The sequence below is a fragment of the Rhamphochromis longiceps genome, linkage group LG2 (assembly GCF_057381845.1).
Source record: "Rhamphochromis longiceps isolate RC_006_pf linkage group LG2, R_longiceps_female_GT1.1, whole genome shotgun sequence".
In the NCBI taxonomy this organism is placed as follows: Eukaryota; Metazoa; Chordata; class Actinopteri; order Cichliformes; family Cichlidae; genus Rhamphochromis; species Rhamphochromis longiceps.
In genome coordinates this window covers 7,660,204-7,678,916 of record NC_140558.1, presented here as the reverse complement: position 1 = coordinate 7,678,916, position 18,713 = coordinate 7,660,204, and the positions used below count along the sequence as shown (strand labels likewise).

The 18,713-nt window shown below is 39.1% G+C and overlaps 2 protein-coding genes across 11 annotated transcripts in view; one reads left to right on the top strand and one right to left on the bottom strand.

Moving 5' to 3' along the window:
* Window positions 1–11,755, top strand: part of LOC146676914 (LIM and calponin homology domains-containing protein 1-like) — an 82,556-nt gene extending 70,801 nt beyond the window's left edge. For 7 of the 10 annotated variants that reach the window (XM_085416509.1, XM_085416492.1, XM_085416465.1 and 4 more), the window contains 11 exons: window positions 153–258; window positions 861–935; window positions 2,400–2,428; window positions 4,702–4,794; window positions 4,978–5,145; window positions 5,607–5,701; window positions 6,138–6,290; window positions 7,107–7,202; window positions 8,105–8,213; window positions 8,845–8,947; window positions 9,854–11,754. In XM_085416509.1, coding sequence (XP_085272635.1) covers window positions 153–258; window positions 861–935; window positions 2,400–2,428; window positions 4,702–4,794; window positions 4,978–5,145; window positions 5,607–5,701; window positions 6,138–6,290; window positions 7,107–7,202; window positions 8,105–8,213; window positions 8,845–8,947; window positions 9,854–9,879 — 1,053 coding nt within the window. In that variant the 3' untranslated portion in view covers window positions 9,880–11,754. Of the gene's footprint in view, window positions 1–152; window positions 259–860; window positions 936–2,399; window positions 2,429–3,034; window positions 3,149–4,701; window positions 4,795–4,977; window positions 5,146–5,606; window positions 5,702–6,137; window positions 6,291–7,106; window positions 7,203–8,104; window positions 8,214–8,844; window positions 8,948–9,853 lie in introns of all 10 variants that reach the window. The other 3 variants (XM_085416525.1, XM_085416518.1, XM_085416484.1) reach the window with 2 other exon arrangements.
* Window positions 11,756–13,048: 1,293 nt separating this feature from the next.
* phox2bb (paired like homeobox 2Bb) lies at window positions 13,049–16,455 on the bottom strand. Its single transcript, XM_085380666.1, has 3 exons — window positions 15,902–16,455; window positions 15,078–15,265; window positions 13,049–14,741 (listed from the first exon to the last, which is right to left on the bottom strand). The coding sequence occupies exons 1-3, from the start codon at window positions 16,140–16,142 to the stop codon at window positions 14,313–14,315; spliced, it is 858 nt and encodes a 285-aa protein (XP_085236792.1). The 5' UTR covers window positions 16,143–16,455; the 3' UTR covers window positions 13,049–14,312.
* Window positions 16,456–18,713: the final 2,258 nt, after the last annotated feature.

Below are 18,713 nucleotides of genomic sequence, written 5' to 3'. Positions count from 1 at the left end.
TCGTATGTATATAGTGCTGCAGACCTGTGCACCTCACCCCCCTTTCTTTTCCTACATATCTGCACTGTGTAGGAGATGCTCTGTATCTCATTGTACATGTGTATACTGACAATAAAAGGTGTTCTATTCTATAATCTTAAATCTACCTGCAGGCCAATGATCCCTGCTCCCGGGAGCTCTTACAGAGCTCAGAGATGTCATCAAGCTCAGCTCCACCAGGATCATCTGGTTATCACCAGCAATGGGAAACAAAAGCAGGTATGTACATGTTTAACACCCAGACATCTGGCTTATTTACCATACTTATTGTTTTAGATGCTTGATCAGCAAATCCCTGTTAGTGCCTGTTTTTCTTTTTGCCTTCCAATATGTCACTTTGCTTTGCTGCTATGATTAAAGGGGCATTCAAAGGTTTGCGATCATGATGAGACTTGTTTTAGCAAAGCCTCGACTCACTTATCATATCGCTGTAGTATATCCCATTTTATTTCATAAGGGAGATGGACATGCAATCCAACAAAACATCAATCAAAAAATCTGCCTTGCTTTATTGTTTTTTTTTTCTTATTTGTTTTTATTCATAATTTGTATAACCAAACTGGAATTAATTTTTATGTGGGGAAAAAGTGTTGCTCTTTAAGGGTTTTTTTTTAAAAAAAAAAAAATTTTAATTTTAGTTTTTTTTTTATACCAGTTTTCCAGTTTCCACTTACAGTATCACAGGAGGAATGCTGCAATCTGCACCCTCTCCACCTCCTGGTTTTGACATCTATCCCTTATTCTTTCCTCCTTTCTTTCCCTTTCTCCCCTAATTCCCTCTTTTCCTTCCACCTGCACATTTTTATTTTATTTCGCTATAGAGCTTGCAAACAGTGTCAGGTCTTCGTTGGCAACCAGCAGCCCTAAATTACGCTGGGAGTTCTTCGCTCCGCAAGGTAAACTCCCTCCACTCGTGGCGATCACATTTCCGCCCTTGAGTGCTGGTGCACAGGGCTTCCCTGCCGTTTCTCCAAGGGCTAGACCCCAGACCCATCTCTTGTTTATTCCTTCATTTCCAATGTTTTTGTGAATGAACAGTGACGTTTTCTGTGTTTTAAATGTGTTTTGAAGTTTCTCATTCTTAGTATTACTGGCTCATCAGTGTCTTGTTGTTGTAAAAGATGTTCTCATCATGTTTACAGAAGCTCTTAATGAGAAGAAGTGCCCTTTGACAATGTATTAAAAGAAGATTATACACATTTTTGACCTGCTTAACTTTTAGTTTCATGCTTGCCTCAGTGTGCTTCACATTATGGGGGCTTTTCCACCAAAAGCTCTAACATCTGGTGTGTATTAGAGCTCTATTAAAGTTGTGATCAGCATTAATCAGTACCCACTGCAGTGGGAAAGCCAGATGTTGGGTAGGGGAGAAATATATTCTCACAGAACTGTAGTTACAGCCTGTAACTAACAGAAATTATTTAATTGTGTAAGGTTTATCTGTTGTTTTGATCATTCGAACATTTGACTGTTATTTATAAGTTGTTGTGGACTCCTTTTGCGTAGCAGTCTTTCTGCATGCAAGTGTGAATTTCAAAAAAATAATCTCCAAAAGTTGATTCTGTTCATCTGGACGTAGCATTTTGTGGGAGAAACGTTTCGTCACTCATCCAAGTGACGTCTTCAGTCTCAGCTGACTGCAGGTTTCCCCAAATCTTATAAACAGTATATTTGCATAATGACTGAAACCAGCCCACTGAAGGAACAAAGGGCTGGGAGGTCAGTTCCTTCATCATAATTATGCAAATTCTCATGACCATTGATCAAAGACCGCCGATCAATGGCCATGAGTTCCATTCACAAAGAGTTGGGGAATGGCTGCAATCACAGCATTGTAAGATGCTGAAAGATGTACCCTTAGGCCCCCTCCTCGATTCAGAGGTCGTTCCCTTTTCACGTAAATGGTCTCCTTGACTCCACACTCAAACCAGCGTTCCTCCCTGTCCAGGATGTGTACATCCTCATCCTTGAAAGAGTGTCCACTGGCCTGTAGGTGTAAATAGACTGCAGAGTCCTGGCCAGACGAGGTCAAAAAAGATAATGTTCAGCTGTTTTCCACACACTGGTTAAACCTACAAAACCTGACCTAGTAAGAGGCAAAGTTTCAATTTATATCAACATTTTTCTAACTAGAAAGACAAAATAAAACCTTTGAACCTTTGACAAATTATTAATTTACTGACTATGATTGTTGCTCTTGGTGGACTCAGCTCTGTCTTTGTTTTCTTTCATCCCCATTTTACTCCTCAGGAAATCAGCACTTGGCGTGTTGTCTTTTTCCTCAATATCCGAGTGACTTAGTTTGATCCCCTGTGTCCAAATATCTCATTTGCTTTAACCGCTGTTTCCTTTCTCTGTAGAAGAGGCGGAAAAGGATCACCGTGGAAATGTGAGTAAATTCACAAAAACCCTTTTTACTGCTTATCCCCTCCTGCAGTACCATGGGTACACCAGTAGTTTAGCTTAATGTTGTAAAAGTAAAATTATGCGGAAGGGAGGGAATACACAAAATACAACAGGTAAGAGTGAAAAAGGTGTTTTAGACTTTAACAGAAACGCAAAGCAAGAAAACCATTAATATGACTGCATGTGAATCTTTCAGTTTTATTATTCAGTGCTCACATACTGTCATATTTTAGGCGCCTCAGCTAATTATTATAGGACACACAAAGCTGTTTATGTAGCATGCCAGATGATGATGCTGTAGTCGATGGCTGAGACTGCTTTTATTTTATTTTCATTTAAGCTCATCTCTCTCTTTCTCTGTCTCTTCTCTCCTTAGTAGGAGTCCTTTGGCTAGCATTGGAGTAGTGCTGTTGTGGTAGACCAACTATTTCTGTCTCCTCCCTTCTCTTCTTCTACTTTTTTTTGTGGTGGATGTGTGTGCACTTTGGTGTTGATCTGTGCGTGAATGGGTTGTGGTTGGATGTGAATGTGTGCATGGATATTTGTATATGGTGATATGTGTGTGTGGGTGTGTGTTGGGGTCTATCAGGTGTCAGTTCCGGTGTTACCCCAGGCCAAGCGGGGAGACCGCTGGTCTTGGGACCCGGATGAGGAGCGAAAGCGTCAGGAAAGGTGGCAGCAAGAGCAGGAGCGCATGCTGCAGGTACACAGTATACCTAAAAGAGTCAAGCATGGTGCATGAGGCTGCAAAGTTAGGGGTTAGCTTTCTTATAGAGAACAACATACCTACAGTGTGCTATAATGATATATTGTGTTTTAGCAGCACAAACCAGTTTTGTGGAAAGACATAACAGGTTGTGGTCAGTCTCGGCCCCTGAGGTTTTAATGACATTTAATTGTGAGACCTCAGACTCATTTCTACAAATGAGGTGATTTAACAAAAATAATAATAAATTGCAGCCGGTGTGGAAAGCAGGTGTTGTTACTGAATTTTGCTATTAAAGATTATTTCTAATATGATTTTCTGGAAAGCTTTTTTTTTTTTTGTAACTGGAACTAAACATGAATCCAGACCACACTGCTGCACAGCTGCACAGTCACTGACTTGCTCCTCTTACAGTCGGATGTATTAACCACATTTCATTGCTGCTCGCAAAGCTTGCCTCCATATTTGTTTTGTATTGAACACATCCTCCTGTAAAGGCAAACTCACCCCCTTCCCCCTCAAGCTGCGTCTGTGCACACTTTAACCATTAGGTGGCGATTTTGTGCAGTGGAAGAACCTCTGTTTTGGTTTTATTCCCTCACTGTCTCCATCTCAAGCCACAGACAGAGGCAAGGACTCTGTCCAAAGCTGCTGCTGTTGCTGCTGCCCAAGTCACCCTCTCTCTCCTCAATTTATAACAGGTGCATCTCAAGTCCACACACTTGTCAACATTTAATGGAGTTGCAGTGTCTGTTATTTATCAAGCTCATCTACAGTGTTATCTTGAAAAAAGACGAAGCAGTGATGAAAGCAGATTTCCCTTCTTTCCAGTTGTTGCAGGATGGTTTGAGATGAGATGCGCTGAAATGGATGAATGTCTGGTGCATCAGTGTACTCATTACTTCCTTTTAGCCTCCCTGCGTCTGTGTTGTCTATGTGTTGTCTTTAAATGGCACCTTCTTTTTGGGGTTCTTACACAAGTCTAAAAGGTTAAAAAGGTAATCTGAGAAAATATGTTTGTGTTTTTTCTGCTTTTATTGGATATAGGCAGTTATAAACCATACTCCAAACCAAAGAACATTTAAATGGAGTTTTGAAAATTGTGTACGAACCCACTGTTTGAGAGCTTCTGCATGATACGCTTTCTGCTTTTGTCTGCACTGCCTGCTTTTGGTCTCCTTTGTTTGCTTTTTGTTCCTAACAAGCAGATATAAAATCTGTTTTTAGGCATAGCAGTGGATAGGAAGCTAAATTTGCCTTCACATATGTCTGTACATCAAGTTTCACATAGTTAAAGTGCATAATGAGGGTATTCTGCATGGAAATGTTGTAGCGTGTGCCTGTTATTGCAGCTCTCTGTCTTCTTGGACCAAGTTAAAACATTATCACAAGCAGAGAATTTTTAGCATTTGGTTGGCCTTTTGAAAAGTCTCTCAGTACTCTGTTGATGTCGGATATGTCTGCGCATTGCCTTTGTTTTCCAACTGCAGACAGTTTAGTCTTCCTCTCTGCTGTGCTGCATGTCATGTGTTGTGTTGCCATGGTAACAGGAGAAGTACCAGCGTGAGCAGGAGAAACTGAAGGAGGAGTGGGAGAAAGCACAGAAGGAGGTGGCAGAGGAGGAAAGGAAGTACCACGAGGAGGTGTGTGGGTGTGTTTTTTGCTTGACAGCACCTGTGATGGGTTTTTCTGCTTAACAATATCAACTGAATTACATGTAATATGTGTGTGTGAATTTGAAGTTTAAACGTAGTATTTCAGCTAACCTTTGCCCAGCTGGCCACTAAATTATGGTTTAAAATTCATCTATGTTCATATTAAAACAGGAGCGTCGGATACTGGAGGAAACCGTGACGCCTCTGACGCCCCGCTCTTCCGCCCTGCCCTCCCCCAGTCGAGATGAACTCTCCTCTCTCCCAACTGATCCTCAGGACACTATCGTTCGTTCTCTTGCTGACTGGGAACGTAAACAGGAACTGCTGGAGAGGCAATCGGTGAATAGCGCATTGATCATAATATGAGCTGTGTACCGTCACACTGTATAAATTCACCCTCATATGAACAGTGGCCAGAACACCTGCATGTGACATGTTTTTTGTTTTGTTTTGTTAATAAAGTATTTTCGTTTGCTACCTCGTTTAGCTGAGTTCAAGTTAAAAAAAAAAAGGTGCAATTTACAATATAGTGTATATATGAATATGTTTATGATGCTCCTTGATGCATGCACAAAATTACATTATTTAATTTGGTCTTGACAATATGTGGCTGTAAACAAGCCACAACCACATATAGAGCACTTCATTGGATTTTAATAGCATATATGATAAGTATGATAAATATAAGTTATTGCTAAATTCATTACTTTTTAACTGGCTCAAGTTATTTTTGAAAGTCACTTAAGAGGACATCGAGGCTGGTCAGCTAACAGTTTGCTGTTTCTTACCTGCTGCCACAGAGGGAGAGCACAGAGAGCGTGGATCTGAAACGGAGAGAAAATGACCGGACTAGTGACATCAGCACCGCTGATGACAGCATGAAAACAGCCAGAAGGTTAGTTAAGGTGTCTCCATTAAGTAAATGTTCCAATGTTCTTTCAAATAATAAGTTCTTAATCCACAGTAGCACTTAATGAGGCTTAAATGTTAGAATACTGCTCTATATTTGGTCATAAATAGGAGGGCTTTCTTTGTTTTGTTTTTTTGCAAATGAGTTAAAAGGTTCAGTTTTAAATTGAGAGCCACTTTTGATTTTGATACTTTAGGTAAAGGTAAATCAGCTTAGAAGAGAACTGCTCTCAGGTTAAAATGATGAACTACTAAATGATAAAATGAGATCAGTGAGACTGATCCGCCTGTTTCTGTGTGATGAAACAAATCCTGCAGGCTATGGCCATGACAGTATTTTGTTTTGTGTCTTTGTCTGAATTCTGTGTATTTTTGACAGTTGACCGATCATTTCAGCACATTTCTCTCTCTGCTGTCATCAGCTCAATGAGTCAGAGCAGCAGTCAGGTGGAGAAATTTGGACACAGCCTACAGAATGGCCAAAAGGTTCCTCCGGTACTGGCCAAGTCTTCAACTCCAGTCAAGAAACAACAAGAACTCCCAGCAGACGGCAGCAAACCTCCAGGAGGACGAAGGTGTGTGAGAGAGAACAAGGCTTCAGTGTAGCTTCTGCCACAGTTCCTGAATATTATTCTCTAATAGCTTCCATTTGTTTTCCTCTTCTAAATAGAGGTGGGTTAAAAGCATGCACATTAATGCAGTTTCTTGTCCTGACACATATAATCTCCAAATATGCCATGTGTTCATGTTGCAGTGTGAGTCTTTAACATTATTTTATCCTCTCATGTCCATTCTCTTCAGTTTAAAAAAAAATTCTGCTTTTTTAAAAAAAAAAAAAAAAAAAAAAAAAAAAAATATATATATATATATATATATATATATATATATATATATATATATATATATATATATATATATATATATATATATATATATATATATATATATATATATATATATATATATATATATATATATATATATATATATATATATATATAATCATAATCTGTGTTATAAATGCATATTTTAAATAATCACACCAGAAACCAGCAGGTTTCTATTGTGTTGGAGTAAAAGCTCCTGTTATGCTGTTTGACCACCAGGTGGCATCTTATACCTGCATTTTGCTTCATAGTCTTCCAGTACTTGAAGCAGCATTATTGTTTGCCATGACCGAAGTCTTATAAACCTTATCAGCAGAATCATATACTATAGTAACACATAACAATACATTTTAATGGATGAAGTAATGCTGGATCTATCCAAACATCACTGAGCAGATTTGACTGTTGTTCTGTCTTGGATTGGCTCGTGTCTGTCTCTGACAGCCAATAGTGTCGCTGTAACTGCGAGTCATCGTCATGTTGCATGTTGCTGTCCATTTCCAGGAGTGGCCCTATTGATAATAACATGGGCCGCAGCTCATCAAAAACCCCTGCAGCATGCCCACCACCCTCTGACGCACTGCCTCCAGCACCCAACAGGTATTGCATCACAAATGGCCCACATGGAGGAAAGGGAGCTTGTGATTCACTTCTGCATTGTCATTTTCTGCTTTGCTGCTTGCATTTCTCCACCCAGCTCATAACATGTACCAGCAGCATTTACCCTCTAACCTGTATGGTATTTGAATAGAACCAAAGAATGGTGGAGTCGAGAAGTAGCAGTGTATTCATTCATTTTATGTAGTTTTGTTTTTTATGTTTCATCGTCATACAATGAGCACATTCACATAAACTGCTCCAAATGATCCATTATCCAGCTTTAAGAAATTGTGTTTTCTTTCAGTTAACATGTTTTTAAAATGCAGTTAACAGCACGCAGAGGAGACCAAAAACATACATGTACACCATGATGTCAGCAAACAGCCTCTGCTGAACATCAGTGAAAGCACAAGACAGCACGTACATGAATCTCTGCCACAGATAACTGCCTGCAGAATCTATAGGGAATGAATAAGACTTCTGGCTTTCTGGTTTCTGTTTGCAGTTTTATTGGCAAATCGTGTTTGAGCAGGCTTAAGTTACACACAGGTGAGCAGTCCTTGTAGAGATCAAAAGAGGGGATGCATTTGCTGAAAACACATCTACTGACTGATGATAATGTTGTTTTTTTTTAATGTGTTTCCATTCAAAGACAGTGACTGATAGAAGGAACAGAGAGTCTGGATTTCTTGGCTACACCAAAAACCCCTGAAATATTAGCTTTTCCCCAGGAGCTAAGTCAGCATACTAGTCAATGAATTTTCAATATTTTAAATATACAGACTCACAAGTTAGCAGGGGTCAAAAAGAGCACCACAAAACATAAGAGTGGAAAACCAGATTCTATCTTAATATTGGTGATTTTCCATCTATGTGTCTTCCTACTTCTCTCTCTCCTATAGGTCTGTCAGTGGGAAGAAGCTGTGTTCCAGCTGTGGTCAGCCATTAGGGAAAGGGGCTGCCATGATCATAGAGACCCTCAGCCTCTATTTCCACATCCACTGCTTTAAGGTTGATGAAAGAGAGAGTGCTCATCTTTGTCATTCTCTGTTTTGTGTATTATCCAGATTAGATTAGATAAAATGAGTAGCAGTGTTAAAAGATAAGAGTGGTTAAATTATTGTTGTTTTTCTTCATTTTTTACTTCAGACAATAGTCTACAAATATTTCAGGTCAAGTCAAGTGCAAACAATTTTTAAATCATCAAACACGTGTAAGAGTATCAGTTGAATCGATGAGGCTCTACAAGGCTTTGCTTCAAAGACTGCCTGATTACCTCTGCTCTTTGATTAAATTTATGTACAGCACTTACAATAACAGGTCACAGGACATTTTAAAATTAGCTGTGTTCCGTATTCTTCCTGAACTTGGAAAAGGACAACCTGTATAAATAAAGGATTTAATAATAATCAGTCACCCATCTGTATGTGATCTGTCTTTAAAAATGTCCACCTTTTAGTAGAAATAATTGGTTTGAGTCTCAGTACCACAGAAAGTGAAGGTTTGAAAGCCAAAAAGATTTAATGAAGTCTTTCACTGGATTTGTTGACACTTAGAAACTCTTAGGGGAACACCAGGCTTCTCCTTTAGGATACAACAGTTGGTAACAACATTTGCAATTTCCCTCTGTCTCTCTCTTCAGTGTGGCGTGTGTAAAGGACAGTTAGGCGATACAACCACAGGGACGGATGTTCGAATAAAAAACGGCCTCCTCAACTGCCACCAGTGCTACATCCGCTCCCGCTGTGAGTCCTCCTGAACCCTCTCCTATGTCTTCCTCCTCTGTCTCCCCCTACATTATATCTATGTCTCCCAGGGAGAATGGAACATTCACAAGGAATGTTTACGTCTGTGGTCAGGGTGTACGGAATTAGAAAACAACACCACCATAAATAACTAAAAATAACCAGAAATAAATAACTATCTTTTTGCATCATCCTCACAAAACAAAAAGTTTAATCTTTGTATAAAATTAGAAGAAAAAAAAAAGGGAAAGGTATTCTTCTCCCTTATTGTTTGCTAATGTTGGCCATATGTCTTATTTTCAATGATGAATAAATGCAGATTTTAATAATGTGAGCAGCAGCAGTAAATACGGCTCTCATGAACCAGGTAGAAAAACAAACCAAATTTATTTTGATTTATTGTTTTCAAAGTAAACTTGACACTATTTTATGCTAAAACTTTTCAGTGTGTTTCAAAACTTAGACTCTTTATTGCAGCGTAACTGTGAGGCTGATAGGACAAGTGTATTTTAATATGAAAATCCTCGCCAGCGCAGCTTAATACAGGTGCACCAGATGCAGTGAAGCTGAAACGGGCAGAAGGAGGAAATGGGGGTGTTGCACTCAGAAGAGGAAGACAGTAACTTTCTGTCCCTTTCACTTTTACTGCACAACAGCAAAACTTTTTCAAACAACACAGCTCGTGTTTCAGTAACCTCTCAACAGCCGTTATCATTCGGGGATCAGTAAACCGCAAAATCAAATCAGGGCCTCTATCAGAAAACTCCTGAGTCTTTATCTCAAATTAAGAAGGTCTTCTTTCATTAAAGCTCCATGTCCTTGAACATGAAGTCCCAGGAAAAACAATTGTGGTTTATAAAAATTGCCAATTTGATTCTCTTTCCCCTCTTTTCCTTTCCTGTCAAGCTGCCGGACAGCCAACCACATTGTGACGCTCGACTGACAAGCACAAGGTTCAAAGGAAGAACCCCCCCATCCCTGTTTTAACCTGATTATCTGCAAATCACGTCCTTCGCAGCGTGTCAGAATCTTTGCATCTTCTGCAGTTCGATAACCATTCAAGATTCATCATGTGGCCCAAATGTGGGGAAAAAAAAAAATCTTCATATGTGTGTCATCTGATGCATGAGTGAAATCTGGATTTGATTGGTCCTCATGCCACCACAGACTGTGTTTCATCACGCAGCAGCGAGAAAAAGACTGCTCTGAGGCGGCAGCCATGTTGAAAAGAAAACACATCTGCAGATGCTTCAAACACAGGTAGACTATGTTGATGCCCTGTACTGTCTGAATGAACACACAAACAAGGTGTTCAAAAATGTGAATTATTGCCAGTATATTATATCACTTTTTATCGTTTAAGAGAGATTTTCTTAATTTGGAGGGATAAGCATCCAAAAACTGGAAAGAATATAGATTATGCGGTAAGGCAGCTAGGCAGACAGAGAGCCTAAACAGGTTTAATCCAAAACACATTAATAAATGTATCCTCCTTCAGTTAAGTGATAAATTACAGCAAACAGATATAGAAAGTGCAATAAAGGTGACTATTTAGACTCAAATACAATATAGAGCAAGCCACTATTTTTATCCTTTGGCCCTTGCAGTGACCTCCAGTGTCTCTTTTTCTTTACAGAATAAAATTAGCTTCGAGTATAAAGACATAGTATGGATGTAGGTTCATCATTAGGGCAATAACAGGACTTAAAAGCTGGTTTTGTGCTTTTGGGTCACAGCAGGTTGTTCCTCTTCCAATCTATCAGCTTGGAAAGTCAAGACTTCAATGTGCCTTAGGAAAGCAAGGTGATGCAGGAAAAAACACCAGCTGTATGATGGTGTTTTATTTCTCCTTTATTTTATGTTGTTTTATTTTATTTTGTTGGAGGGATCTGGCCAAATTTTAAACTGCAGACAAGAAGGCTGCAGCTCTCCCTCACATCACGCTTTATTTTAGTTGATAAGTACTGTTTATTTTCACTCAAATTTGATTTCATAATTCCCCCGCCTCCATTCCTCTGTGGTTTGCAGTGCTATAAAAAATGCAAAGACTGGAATAAAATGAAATAAAGCGTGTGATGTCTACTTGGTAAAAGACAGATAATGTATAATGCAGGGGAAAATTTCATTTAATTTGGATGTTTTATTCTAGAGTGATATAGACTTCTCTATGCTTTTAATTGAGGTAATTTTGATAATGGCTCAATGATAGAATTCATTTATACCTTGAAAATTTAAAAAAAAAAATCACTAATACACGTTATTACTAGGTAAAGAGCAAAAATACTATAAACATATACCAGCAGCAGCTGCACCTGTGCAATATTTGGTTGGATGAAAACTAAAGATTTGTGGCGCTGGCTGCACATTTTCAGTCACTTGCTTCTTTTTTAAGGTGTATGAGAAGAGCTCTTCCTGTTATGTGTTGTGGATGTAATGAAAAAAAGTGCACGTTTAAGCCTAAAACCAAATGATTTGCTGTATGAAAGCAAACTAGCAAACAGCCTCCTTTTTCTCCTCCTGAACTGTGTCCTATAGCCAAGCTTCCCCTCTGGGGTCATCTCTTGATCTACAGTATTTTTAAACTTCTGTTATGATTGTGTATTTTTTTTTTCTCAATTTAGTTAACGAATAATTGTCAAGCCCAGTCTCTTATAGCGGGATCTTTGAGACGGAGCTCTATATTCAGACGGTCTTCTTATCGCAGGATAGTTGGGGAATGAAACCTTTTACGCCTGTTCTGTATTTATTGTAATATTCACCTGAGCACTATGTGAAATATAGATTAATTTGATGTTTAAATGCATTTGCATTTATAGCATACTGTATGTTTATAAATAAAATGTTATACATTAACGCCCTGCTTCTGTCTGGTCATTTTGCAATAAAATTACAGAAGAAAAGTAAATAAATGCTTTAAAATGTACATTTAGTAAGATGCCAGTTTGTTAAAAGTGTCACAAAGCGAAACTCTTCAGGTCTGGAATCATGAGTAAACGGACAAATATTATGCTCAGTCATTTCACCTGTAATCACAGCGTATTTGTTTTTGTCCTTTTTATGTGTCATGTGACTCCAAGAACAAAAAGCTGACCGTAACCAATTTTCGAGTGTTATTTAAAGATTTACATAGAAATTGCTTAAAATGTGTCTTCCTATTGATAAACTATCAAATAATTTAATAGCTCTTTCTAACCCAGTGAGAATAGAAACCTCTTTTTTCCATGTGCGTTTTTATGACAGCACCATAAATTTCTAATGATAAAACACAAAAAACCCGTCTGTAGCCTAATGATGTTTTCAGGTGATACTAAAATAATACTCAAGTTGGGTCAGAATAAACCGAGAATAACGACTCCGAACATTTATTTGGCCTTAAATTCAAAGAGGTGCCTATTAAGGTCCTGAGTTTTTTATTAGAGTGCCTTTTTAAAATGTGACTTAATAAAATTAAAACCTTTACCTCGATGGACTCTCTGGCTTATACATGAAACGAATTCTGTGTTCAACTAACGGATTTCCGTATTTTTGATCTCACCTAAAATCTGGTAGCGATTATTCCCAAATTGTGCCTTGAGTCAAAAAACTGGATTCCACGGATGTTTTTTAATAAAAGAAAAAGTGTCAGCCAGTTTGTTTAACTCCTTATTTACCATTTTAAAAATAAACCTGATTGAGTTTCATTTCTTGAAAAATAATTAGTGTATTTTAGTGTAGTTTAATTTCAAGTTCGTATACAATATTTCCCCCGAATTTAAACATTGCCTTTTAATAAGAGTTAGTTTCTTGAAGAAAGATTGACTGACTGTTTGTTTGTTTGTCTGTTTGTTTGTTTTTAAAGAAACATCCTAGTTTCATAAATTAAACTAAAGGCCGGATTACCTTCTCCCATTCTTTTTCTTTTTCCCAAAAGTCAATCGGAAAGAACGAATTGTGAAACGTCGCGGTGCTGTCCGTGGTGCTGAAATCTTCGCCCTTTTCAAACCACCGTGACAAAATTTGTTTTTTCAAAATTGTTCAAGAATCGTATACTACAAAAAGAATAATAACCGATCATTTCCACGATTTCTTTCCCAAAGAAAAACATGACAAAACAATATGGACTATTATTTTTTTTTTTTATCATCAACAATCATTTCAATGGTACACCTGGAAAACTATGTGCACATGTAGAAATATTTCCTTCTTAAATATAAGCATTCATTACCTACATATAAATAACTTTCAGATCCTGGACAAAACATGTTACATAATGCTCACAAAATGGGAGGGAAATCATTGTAAAATCAGACAAAGAGACAACATGCAAATTATATAGAAATAAATACAATGTTTGCATCCATTCCCCTTTTTTACCCAAAATAAATTCTTCCGAGGGAATTTTGTAAAACATCAAAAAGACTTGTATGATCGATCTACGAGGGAGTATGGCCTATGGTTCAACTATAGGAGACAATAATACGTATTAACACTATACAATTTTGAGCCACAAAAACATTGCCGTAGAAAGACACACAAAACATACAGATTTCCTGTCAGAGGTGAACATTGCAGTAAGTTTGTGCCTTTTTTCTTGAGGAAATAATTGTGTTTATATCGATAATTTAAAGAAACTAAACTCTCAGCAGCCTTAGAAACCAAAACACAGCTGTAAGAGGCCACTTCCACACAGCAGGTTGTCTGCAGAGAACAAAACAGCAAAATGCGTCAGCGTCTTGTTGGATATTGGTTGTTTCATACCATGTTTGTGGAAAGCATCCTCAGTCGTGGAAATTCAACGTCTCTGAACGAAACAAAGCATCTGATGAACACTGACATTTAATGTGACTTAACGAGGCTCCTTTGCTCACTGATGGCACTACGCCTTTCCAGCGCGGCGACGTTTGTTTATGCTCCAAATCTGACCAAAATATATTCATCTTAACAAGTCAATTGATCCGATTTTAAGTATTTATTTCAAGCTTAATGTGTTTTTAATTAATGCATGAATAATGGCTGTTTAGATAACATTGGTGCACGTAGAAAAAGACCTTTTCTGTCTTATTTCTCAGTGTATTTCGTCCCGAGACATGCTTGAAAAGATTTTACACAACTTGCACTTGTTTGTAGAAAATAACTTTTTTTATTATTATTATTATTATAAGACGATCTGACTTGTCAAGATGGATATGTTTGCCGCAAACTGCCAACTGGCCACAAGAAACGACGCAAGGCGTAAAAATAAAAGATAACAGTAGTAATCTTTTTTCCTAACTGCTTTTTGTTGTCCTTAAGTCAGTCTTGGGCGATTGCTTTTCAGTCTCCAGAGAAGGGGGAAACGTATCTCTCTTCCCCTGCTCTGCTTCTCTTTCCCCGATGTGAAGCTTCATTAGAACATGCTGGTCTTTACTAACGTAGCTTTGGCTCCGTTCTGTCTTTGCAAAGACGACAGTACGCTGGCGAAGGGCCCGCCCAATGAGTCCGGGATAGAGGTGATGGTCCCCGGTGCGGTGGCCCAGCCTTGGCTTGGTGCTGTCACTCCCATGCCGGTGGACACGGAGGTCTTCACTTGGTCCGCTTGTCCGTTCCCGGTGGTGTTGACTTGGACTGCAGTAGGGCTCGGCCCGCCGCAGTTGGAGGTGGGCACGGGGTTCGGGCCCGGTCCTCCTGTGCTGTCAGGGTCGGTGGTTTTGGTCTCTTTGCTGTCTTCATCTCTCGAATCGGACTTTTTTCCAGAACTGGACTTGGCTGCAGCTGCAGCCGCTGCTGCAGCCCGCTCCTGCTTGCGGAATTTGGCACGTCGGTTTTGGAACCATACCTGTTTAGTTGTGAAAAGGTGGAAGTAGAAACGTTTAACGACCGTGACTTAAATTTCTAGAAGACTGACAAAGCAAAGGGCGACAGAAAAGTTGAGTTCTCTAAATAATTTAGTCATATAAAGATGTTTTAATATCTGAAAGCCTCAGAAGAAAGACGTTGTCTATTTTGCCAATGTGTACACAGCAGTAGTACTCAGCCCTTCACATTGTGAAAGCAGTTCAACTTTTGCTTAAAATCTAGTGATAATGATTGATTAGACCCAGTATTTTGAAATAGTTCTCATTTGCATCCACCAGTGCGTAACTGTGAGTAAAAGGAGTCGGTAGTTATGTACCTGCACTCTGGCTTCAGTCAGATCGATTTTGAGTGCCAGCTCCTCTCTAGTGTAGATGTCCGGGTAGTGTGTTTCAGCAAAAACCCGCTCCAGCTCCTTCAGCTGTGCGCTGGTGAAAGTGGTCCGGATGCGCCTCTGCTTTCTCTTCTCGTTCAGTCCCCCGTGATCCGTGAAGAGTTTGTATGGAACTGTGAATGAAATGTCATGGTTACACGTGCAGTGGTCTTATCGGTGCAGTAATGGGGAGATATGAGGGTGTGTAAATGTGATGTTGTCAAATGGAAGTAAATTCAATATTTTGTTTAAAATCCGGTTAAGGACGCTGGGCTAAAGCTTCCAATTGTATTATGCCTTTGATTACCTTTGAATTAGTTCAGAACTGATAACGTTGCAGACCTGTGATGGGGTTAATTGTAATGTTAAACTAATTGTTCTCCTCAGATTGAGGCTCAAGTTTGAAAACTTGTCATAATGTTCCCATCCGCCCCGCTTGTTGCTACTGTAACTCCAATTCGGTGTCAATAATGAGCTTTAGTCTTTGGTTATCTAATTATTTTCGAAGCTTTATGTCTCATCGCAAAGTAAATAAATTATGCCTATCATTTTGGCAGCTTAAGATAATTCTGTTGGCGGTTTTGGGTGTGACTGGGATAGTATAACCCCGTAACCGAATTACCGCTTGCCTGCAATCGCTTCTAACGTGATAAATTCTTTCATTTGTGTAAGCAAATTTCGTTTCGTAAATACTAAACACATTTCCATTTTCAAATGCAATCAAGGCGTCCTATAATACACCGGGTTGAGGCTCTGGAGCCGCTGCTTACCTGCGGCGTACGGGCTGCTCTGGTGGTCCCGCAGGGTCCCCAGACTGCAGGACCCCGGCGTGAGAGACGGACAGCCGGAGGTGGCCCCAAAAGTGGTCCTGATGGGATTGTACTGAAACCCACTGGCTTGACTGCACGAACTGAAGTCCGCATAGGCCGATGCCAAGCTCGAAGTGTCCATCCCGGCCATACATGACTCGTAGGCAGAGGAATTTAGGTAAGAATACTCCATTTTATACATTTGAGAAGGCTCGGTAGAGTTAGAAAGCTGCACTTCCCTGGAAAAAATGGCAAACAAAAGCACCCAAAAAATGGGTTTGAAAGAAAAAAATAATAAAAACAAAAATGAGGAGGACGCGCGGTCTGAGTTTGGGGGGAAAGATTACTTGTTTGGTTTGAACTGATTGGGGAAAAAAAGGCTGGACGGTGGGTAGATGTTCACTGCTCAGCGCCTGCTCCAAAACTGGCCTCCTTTATAGGAACCTAGCCCTGTTTTATGAAAAGCCCCCTAAGAGCCGCCTAGCCCGAGGTCTCTAGAGCATATAGTCCTCATAATAAACTTGGCTCTTTCCGCTTGGACAATAGCAAAGCGTTTGGTCTTATTGCTAGCGCTTTTTTACATGACAATAACTCATCAGTCTATTGGGCTGGCACTGGGGGCCCGGGCTGTCCAACCTCCCTATCATTGATCCCCTGCATCTCTAATTAGAATTTAATACCTCGCCATTACGCACCCCTCCACCACCACCGCCGCCGCCGCCCACCCCTCTACCCATCCACCCCACTCCTCTCCAACCACCATCTTGCCCTTTAATTCAATCACACCACTTGGAAATAATGAAAGTTGGGTGACGATTCTCCCTGATCCAATTTTCTCCAAGCTTTTAAGCCTTTTAAGCGACCGTATACCTTGGGCAGGATTTCACATAGTATTCCCCCTCTACCTCTTCTTTCTGCCCGTCTGCTCCGACTATTTTCACTGATCCTGACTCTGGTCTTCTGCAGTGAAGCCAAACGTGTCGGCTTTTATCTCTTATAACCATCTATATTTTTATTGGGGGTAAACAATTTGTTACAAAAGCACCTGGTTTAATTTTTTAATTACCTGTTTGTATCAACTTTAGAGAAAAAGAAACGAGATATGCATTCACGTATATGATTTTTAAACTGAATGTGTGCTACCTGCACGCAGTATCGCCTGTCTGGATTTCTTCGGGTTTTATTTAACACGAAACTCTTAGACACAGCTCGATTTTAAATCCGGACAGTATCATTTGTGGTTCACGACTTTGTTGCTGTTATTAAGGGGGAGGTAGAAAGAAAGGTGGAAATTGTCTCCATGGGCTCAAAGCCCAACGTGTTGGAATTTATGCGCGGTAATAAACGTGTTTTCCGGCTTCGATTTCATACTAAATTTTGCCTTTTCTGCCAACATTTTTCCAAATCTTTTCCTGCTCAGCTGCAGTATAATCTCCCCGAAACTTCCGGGTGTATTTTTATGATTCAAATGAGTTTGTAATTGTCTTTATTACTTTCATTATTCCGTTTATTTGGCAAATAACATCTTTCTAATGAAAGTAACGAACTGGCGAGGCAGTCATCGGACCTCTTAGGCTCACAATATTGGCTGAGTGGTTAATTTGGTTTGCGTAATAAGGTGAACCATTTTGTATGGCGCTTACACTCTCGATGCGTTTCTTCTTCCTCTTTTTTTCCACTGGACCGAGTTCAAGTCCTCTGTTGAAGCAGCGAGTTTTCCCTTTCAAATGATCGAAACACAAAAAGAAGAAAAAGCAATTACGGTGCATTTATTAAATTTAGCACATAAGTGTTTGATTATTGAATTTATTATTCTGTTCATGTTTGGGTGATTGATATGAGTAGTGGCCCTACATCGAAGTGTTACAATAATATTCTTATAATAATCTGAGGATAAAATGATGACTAGAGTATGTTAGTATTTTCTATTATTATTATTATATTGAGGCTATCAGCTTGGACATTAAGACAAAATTTTGTAATATGTAAAACCTATAAAACGTCATCATAAGATTTTTATGGATCTTTGTTTCTTGTAACTGTAGTACCTCGGAGATATTTGATTTTGTCATAATATTGAGTTTTATATACAATAATTTTTGTAGGCTGATATAAAAACAATGTAGACGTTTACTGGAAAAATGCTAGCAGACATAAAGATTTCATATTCTAAATAGCGGCACTAAATAAAATAAGATATATTACCTATAGCTATATATTCTATAGCTATATATAGACTGTGCACCATTTATAGCCCCATGACATAAAATATACGATTTTATTTTTTTAATTGTTGCCTTTTAGTAAAAATATTGACTTGCTTTATTTAAACTGAAACAGGGGGGAATATGAGGCTGAATGTGGCACCGAACACAACAAGGTGCAGCTCCCGCTAAATAAAAAAAAAAAAAAAAAAAATAGAAAACCTGCTTGCATTCTGCCATCAATTATTTTTCTCCACAATTGCTGACGTGTTGCAGTGTGTTTCTCCCTTTTCTTCCTTGTGTACATTGTCTTCCCAGGGATCAATGAGAACAGAAAAAAGTTAATTCTTTCTTGACACAACCGTCCCTATTATGTAAATGTTTTCTTTTTTTATTTTCTCTTTCTACACACGAGCTGGGACCCAAAAGTTGTACCAAATGGTTAATTTGATTATTGAAACCAAAGAGCCAAATGGTTCACCGTCCTCCCTCCACGCGTCTGGCAGCGAGAAAAGAAACCATCTCTGGGAATTAATCTAATAACGCTCAAAGGAACGAGAAGTCTTTTC